General features: G+C 41.8%; 1 protein-coding gene across 2 annotated transcripts in view; it reads right to left on the reverse strand.

The window, feature by feature from the left end:
* The window catches only part of MED13 (mediator complex subunit 13), a 128,489-nt gene extending 121,535 nt beyond the window's left edge, over window positions 1-6,954 (reverse strand). The window contains exons 1-2 of one of the 2 annotated variants that reach the window (XM_032162887.2): window positions 6,829-6,954; window positions 4,767-5,001 (exon numbers count right to left, since the gene is read on the reverse strand). In XM_032162887.2, the coding sequence (XP_032018778.1) occupies window positions 4,767-5,001; window positions 6,829-6,894 (301 nt within the window). In that variant the 5' untranslated portion in view covers window positions 6,895-6,954. The remainder of the gene's footprint in view (window positions 1-4,766; window positions 5,002-6,828) is intronic. The other variant, XM_032162888.2, reaches the window with a different exon arrangement.
* Between the last annotated feature and the right edge of the window lie 628 nt (window positions 6,955-7,582).

The following is a 7,582-nucleotide window of genomic DNA, read 5'->3' on the forward strand; positions in this document are numbered from 1 at the left end:
TGGTGAAACTCCTACTAAAATCTCTACTAAAAATATAAAAATTAGCCAGGCGTGGTGGCACATGCCTGTAGTCCCAGCTACTCAGGAGGCTGAGGCAGAAGAATCACTTGAACCTGGGAGGCGGAGGTTGCAGTGAGCCAAGATCGCCCCACTACACTCCAGCCTGGGCGACAGAGAGAGACTTTGTCAAAAAAAAAAAAAAAAAAAAAGAAGAAAAAGAAAGAAAGAAGGAAGGAAGGGGAAGGGAAGGGGAAGGGAAGGGGAAGGGGAAGGGAAGGGAGAAAGAAAAAGGCTGTAACCCCAAAGGAGTTTTATTCTCTAATCCTTTTTGTATCAAAACATATCGACACCGATTCAACTAATCACTATCCTATAGAGGATAAAGCAAAAAGAAAGAAAATCATCATGTTTGGCTTTGGAATTCAAGAGATTTTTTGAACAAATAACCTTCCGGAATGTTATAGTTAGGCTAATACTAGTTAGCACAAATCCTGATCCAAAGATCATCTGGCCTTTGCAAATTACTTTGCTCAACAGTATTGACTTACTGCTACAAAATGAGTAACTGAGGGTTTAAAGTATGTATTAAATCAGACGTGATTTGCTGTAACTGATCTTTGCCAGTTAGCAATAAAATAAGTTTACATTCTATTTCTACACATCAGCTAAACTTGAAAGGAAGGTAACCCAAACAAATGCTAAGTGACATAAGAGAAACTGAAATTTAAAATGCACTATGGAATCTGAGCAGATTCTTCAGAACTGTCGAAATCATCAAAACCAAAGAAAGTCTGAGAAACTGTCACAGTCTAACAAAGCCTAAGGAGACATGACAATTAAATGTAATAGGGGTATCTTAAATGAGATCCTAGGAAAGAAAAAGATATTAGGCAAAAAAAATAAAAGAAATCCAAATATATACTTTAGTTAATAATAAAGTATCAATATTGGTTCATTAGTTAATTTTTAAAAATACACTGCATGACACAAAGGAGCTAAGGGGGTTAAACAAAGGCAATTCTGTATTTCTGTTACTGAATATTCCAGTTAAGAAAAACTGAGAATTCTAATCTTTGAAAAAAGAAATGCTTTCCCTCTTTCCCCACTACCAAGAAAAACGAGGGCAGTATTATCACCATAATAAAAAACACTTCAGTAACAAGATGTGGTGTGTGCTGAACCAAACAGAAGGACACTGCCTGTGAAGAGCAGGCTCAAGCTAAATTAACCAGCTTTTTAGTTACCACCTGGGTCCTTCCGGTACCCCTTTCCTCAGTGCTACACCTCCACTTGGAACTCAGGACTGCCTCCAGCAGCTGATGCTACCCTGTACTGTCCAGCTGCTCTCTTCTCAGGGGAGCTTAAAAGAAGGAAATAGAGTGCCACAGATGGAAGAAATGAAAAAGGGGTTAGCTGGAGAGACAGAGGCAGACTAATTACCCCAAGAGGGAGGCAGACGCTGTCCCCAGAGCAAAGAAAAGGGCAAGACAAATATATTCCATCTGAAAAGACCTTATTATTCTTTAAGATACGTCTGATTTAAGTAACAACATTCTTAAGTAAATAACAGGTTTTATTAAAAAAAAAAGCTAAAACATTACATAAATACCACTGACTATGCAAACTAAAACAGTACAGGACAAGCTTTGGAACAATAAATATGATCACATACCACTCCTAATTGTATTTCAGTTTACTATTTCAATCACTTCACTTTGATAAATTTTTAAGTTATTTACAGCCGGGCGCAGTAGCTCACGCCTGTAATCCTAACACTTTGGGAGGCCGAGGCGGGTGGACTGTCTGCACTCAGGAGTTCGAGACCAGCCTGGGGAACATGGTGAAACCCCATCTCTACTAAAAATACAAAAAATTAGCTGAGTGTGGTGGCGTGTGCCTGTAATCCCAGCTACTCAGGAGGCTGAGACAGGAGAATTGCTTGAACCCGGGAGGTGGAGGTTGCAGTGAGCTGAGATCGCGCCACTGCACTCCAGCCTGGGCAACAAAGCAAGCCTCCGTCTCAAAAAAAAAAGCTATTTACTATTCATTAGCATTCAGTAAAATCTGACAGCAGTTAAAACCCAACCTCCTGCCTGTAATCCCAGCACTTTGGGAGGCCGAGGCTGGTGGATCACAAGCGCAGGAGATCGAGGCCATCCTGTCCAACACAGTGAAACCCCATCTCTACTAAAAATACAAAATATTAGCCGGGCGTGGTGGTGGGCGCCTGTAGTCCCAGGTACTCAGGAGATTGAGGTAGGAGTATGGCGTGAACTCAGGAGGCGGAGCTTGCAGCAAGCCGAGATCGCGCCACTGCACTCCAGCCCACGGGACAGAGTGAGACTCCGTCTCAAAAAAAAAGAAAAAAAAAAAAAAACCCCAACCTCCCAAAATTACTTTCATTCACGTTCAAGATCACTATCTATTTATTTTTTTGAGACAGAGTCTCACTCTGTCACCCAGGCTGGAGTGCAGTGGTGAGATCTCGGCTCACTGCAACCTCCGCCTCCCAGGATCAAGCGATTCTCCTGCCTCAGCCTCCCAAGTAGCTGGGACTACAGGCACGTGCCACCACGCCCAGCTAATTTTTGTATTTTCAGTAGAGACGGGGTTCCACCATGTTGGCCAGGATGGTCTCTATCTCCTGACCCTGCGATCTGCCTGCCTCAGCCTCCCAAAGTGCTGGGATTACAGGCGTGAGTGAGCCATGGCACCCAGCTGATCAGTATCTATTTTAAAGGTGCAAGTAACTACCATTTTTGAAAATTATGCTAAAAATCAAAGCTAGAGAAAAATGTTTAAGACTGTAACCTAGTTTCAGTGGAGAAAACATATCTGACTGTAACATGAAACCGAGAAGAAAAAACTGACTTTTAACAATATACATCAAAGCAGCTCACATCTAACTTTAATAGTCTTTTAACTTTCACAATATTTTTTCTATTATGGTAAAACTAGGCCAGGTGCAGGGGCTCACACTTGTAATCCCAGCACTTTGGGAGGTTAAGATGGAAGGATCACTAGAGTTCAGGAGTTCAAGACCAGCCTGGTCAACATAGCAAGACCCCAACTCTACTTGAAAAAAAGAAAAAAAAATTAAACATTATATATCTCTTAAAATTATCTTTGATTCTACAAAGTGTATTTCATGGAATCTTAAAGATCTGTTTAGTCTGTTTAGATGCTCTGCCAACTTTATTAAGAAGACCAAAGCCCCTAAGTCACCATTATAGTTTTATCAATAATTATGTTTTATCAACAAATATATTTTATCAATAGTTTATAGTTTTTCAACAATGTTATACAGTCTCCAAACATTCTAGTAAGGTGATTTTTATGACCACTTAACGATTAAAATAACTCAAATACTATATCCAAATCAATGAAAGAAAAAGGAGGCTGGCGGACTTAGCTTTTGACATGATTAGAAAGCATTGTCTTGCTAAAACTACTATATATACATACATCATGTATATGTACATATATGTATATACATATACACATCATTTTACACATTTAGAACTACATTAAATACACAGAACTAAGGACTGGACTCTGCAGCAGGCATCTTATTAGAAAAACTACAAAAGCTGGAAAGCTTTCTTGAAGAATTGCAATCACTCTCAAAAATAATAATTAATACTGGATAGAGTATGTTCATTAGAATGTGAAAAGCAATTATCAAAACATACAAATGTAACACGTACATTCCTACATAAATGTTGGTCTTACTAAGTACCAGTTCATGATACAGACACCTAGAATACATTCTATCCAAAAATAAAATAGATCCTATAGGTCATAGGGACAACAACAAAAACTTCAGAGTACTCAATTTCAAATAAGAACTTAAAAAAAATTATCTAGAAATCCTAAATTTATCTGTCAAAAATCATTATCCAACTATCTTACTGAAGTCTTTGGAAGCTTATAGCATACAACCAATCATTTACATTCCTATTATCTAAGATTCAGTTAATACTGACTTTCACAGTTTAAAGCTTCAGTAATGATAGAAAAGTTATAGTTTCTCTTTCTAAAGTAGCATTTCGTCCTAAAAGTCAAGAAAATAAGGAAGTAATCACATTGATTTGCTCACAATAAAATTGTTTGTGTAACCTTTTAGATTATAATCCCATGTCCTATAAAAGCTAAACAAGTTGGCACTTGTCTCTTATTGAGTATGTTTGACAGAACAGTATGTGAGTCACTTTCCAAAAATAACTAAATTAACATATGCCTTCATATGTTAATCAAATAGCACAAATGACAATAACAAAATACTTACATGCCTTAAAACACACATATAGACACACACACACACAAGGATAGTTACATTTCCAGTACTTTTAGAATTATCTGCCTATTCAATGCAAAAGACTCAACTTCAGCAGTGGCTGAAGTGACTCAAAAGTTACATCTGGCTTCTAAAACTATTACACGACTTTGTTAGGAACTCTGTTTCCTGATTCCAATTTTTTAGATTAATGTAACATGCCTTCTTTGGGCCCTAACTACCTGTGAGAAATTAAGAAGAGAGGTGGTGGAAGGAGAAAGTCATTCACGCCTTAAAAACCCAGCTATAACAACATGGATAATTTAAGTAAAATAAAATAATTATGGTGAAATAAAACAATGAAGCTGAATTTTTATCTGGCCTCCTAAGTGTCCCACAAAAACAAACTTAATTTGTAATACATATGACATTCTGGGAGAAGTATACAATGTTGCTATATCATTAGGTAGAAATGGAAAGTTTCTTTCACCTGATAAGTCATGGTGAATAAGGTCAGCAAAATTGGGGTCTTCACCCCACCAAAATATCCACAATTCTCTTCTTCCAGGTCTTTGATCTCGCCGCCAAACACCAAGTACATCTGCCTTAAGGCAGCGACTAAAACTGCTCAAAATGGGGTCTTCTTCTGTCACAGGAAACAGAATAGGGGCAGAAGTTGGGCCTTGCCATACGTATTTTTTCCATTTAATTCCTGTCAAGTCAGCCTGAAGGAAAGAAAGCATTATGTTTTATTATTGCATATTCACTCAAAGTCAAAAGTACTCAATACGATGTCTCTTATTTCATTAAGACATTACAATTTTTCAATGTATGCTTGAGATATTGAATGCAAATTAGAACAAAGACTTTATAATTCAACAATCAAGAACTTTAGGGAGAAGAATACAGTTAAAAATTACCACCACCATGTCACTGAATAGCAAGCAAATATGTACTCCAAGTAGAAATAGAAGAAACTGAATGACGTTAAATATAGACACACACTTCAATATGCAAACAGAGTACATTTTTCTCTGTCCTAACTGGTCACATTTGTTCATTGGTGTCAAACTTTTAACTGAAAATCAATTATTAAAGACCCTATCATGGGTTTTTATTCCACATTTACAGAAGTAACGTCTCTAATGAAAAGACATCTGAACAAGTTCTGAAAAAATCTATGTTAATTCTTCACACACACCCCTGTTGGAAAAGTCAAATAGCTACTCACAAAGAACTGTCAGATTTGTGCTAGTCTATCTTCAAAGAACCTGATCCTAAAAGTACCAAAAACAGACTGAGTTGGATAAGACAGAAATATAAAACCTGGTATATGTCTTATTATATGTGAAGAGATGCTGATTAATGGGCATTGAAAAGAAAAACACACTGTAGACGAGGATAGAGTATTAAAGATCTCAATTTAGCATCCGGAAAGAAATTCGACAAGAGGAATTCAGTAATTTAATCTAACTTAAAGGAGCAAAGCATAAGGTGCCAAAAATGAAACTGCTGATACATGACTGGCAGTTTACACTTGCCAACTAGTTGTGCTCCGCCCACTTAACTCACTTACCTATCATATACTCTTAATATTTCTCATAGCACAAAGGAGAAAATGAAAAAGTTACCCAAACTTAAAGTCATTGATGAAGCTCAGCTACTGTCCCATACAGGACAAGTTATTTGCAACAGTTGGTACTTTTGAAAGTCTTAACTGTTGGATGTTTCCAGACCTGGGCTAACCTACACAATGGTCAGCCCTACATCCCGCTTCTCTCAACTTTCCATTTCAATCAAACAAGGGAGCAGCCTGCTCAAAACATTCTGAAAAAGCAACCAAAACACAATAAATATAGAAACAGTGCAAAACCACAGCACCTCGTCCATTAGCCCCCTTCACTCTCACAAAAACATTATGTTCTAATAAAAGCAAGATGGCTAGAAGTTGTCAAAAATGGCAAACTGTTTTCAAAGTTTAAAAAGAAAACATATGAAATGGCACCTACTGGTTTTTACAGAGAGATCTTAAGTCACCCAAGGAAGAAACTAACCTGGCGTTAGTTTGACTCATACAAAAAAAATGTAAAACGAAGACAGGTTTCTAGGGCATAAGTTCTGGGGTCCTGTTTACATGGGGAAACCAAATTAAAAGGGTAAGACATAAAGGCAGTGGGGAGCAGGGGCAATAATGGAAAGTGTGAAGCAGGGATACAGGGCCAATAAGGAGAAAAGCAACAGTTAAGCAAGACAAGAGGGAAAGGTTACTGTCCTGCCAGATAAGGAGCTCAAGTTGAGGACGAGACTACGGTGAGAAGGAGAGTCCGAAACAAGACGAGAAAAAATGCCAACACTCCCCAAACAGAGCCTGGGATCGTGGGAGAGCGAACGCCGTCTCCCGGAGCTGGCCGCGGAGCTTCGCAGGGCGCCGGCTCCCGCTGGGCCTCGCCCGGGGACTCGGGCATCTGGACCAGACCCGGCCCCCTCCCCCACGGCCCAAGGACGCACCTCGCGGCCCCCCTCCCTCGGCGCCCGCCGGCCCCGGCACTCACCAGGCAGAAGAGGTTACAGTGACAATCTTCCAGGCTGGCCCCGTTCGGCACGAAGGAGGCACTCATCGTCCCTCACAGCAGCCGCCGCCGGCGCCACAACCCACCATCCGCCATTACCACCGCCTCGACACCGGGGGGCCGGGGGGTATTGGTGGGGGGTGGAAAGAAGCCGCCGGCCCCCCGCCTCCCCACCGCCGCGAGCAGCCCCCGCCGCCCGGCCGGCACCCAGCCGCCCGGGGCCGAGGGCCGGAGGCGGGAGGGCCGCGCCGCGCTCGCCTGGCGGGCCGGACTGCGGATCCCGCAGACGCTCGTCCCTCTTTGGGGGACGGAGGGGATGTGTGCCCCTACCACAAGAAAAATAATAAATTACACAATAAATAATCAAAGTCAAGTCCGAGACGGCAGAGCCCAAGCCCTGGACGGTTCTCCCGGGCGGGGAGGCGCCCGCACAGGGGCGGGAAGGGCGAGAACCGGGAGAGAAGCCCAGGCCCCCGGCCCGGCAGCGGCGATGTCCTTAAGCCCAGAGTCTCCTCAGCGGCGGAGGTGGTGGCGGCGTCTGCGGGCTCGGACCATTCTCTGGCTCTGTCTTCGTGTCGTCCCTGGGCCGAGCCGGCCTAACGTTTGCCCTCCTGCGGCCTCACCGGCTGGACGCCGTAGTCTCCCCCATTTTGTGGGCCCAGCGGGCGGTGTTTTTCCCCCTTTAATCCGAATTCACGGGTTTTCCCTTCGCTTTAATGGCGGCCACAGGGACCAG

The sequence above is a fragment of the Hylobates moloch genome, unplaced genomic scaffold (assembly GCF_009828535.3).
Source record: "Hylobates moloch isolate HMO894 unplaced genomic scaffold, HMol_V3 SCAFFOLD_10, whole genome shotgun sequence".
NCBI lineage: Eukaryota > Metazoa > Chordata > Mammalia > Primates > Hylobatidae > Hylobates > Hylobates moloch.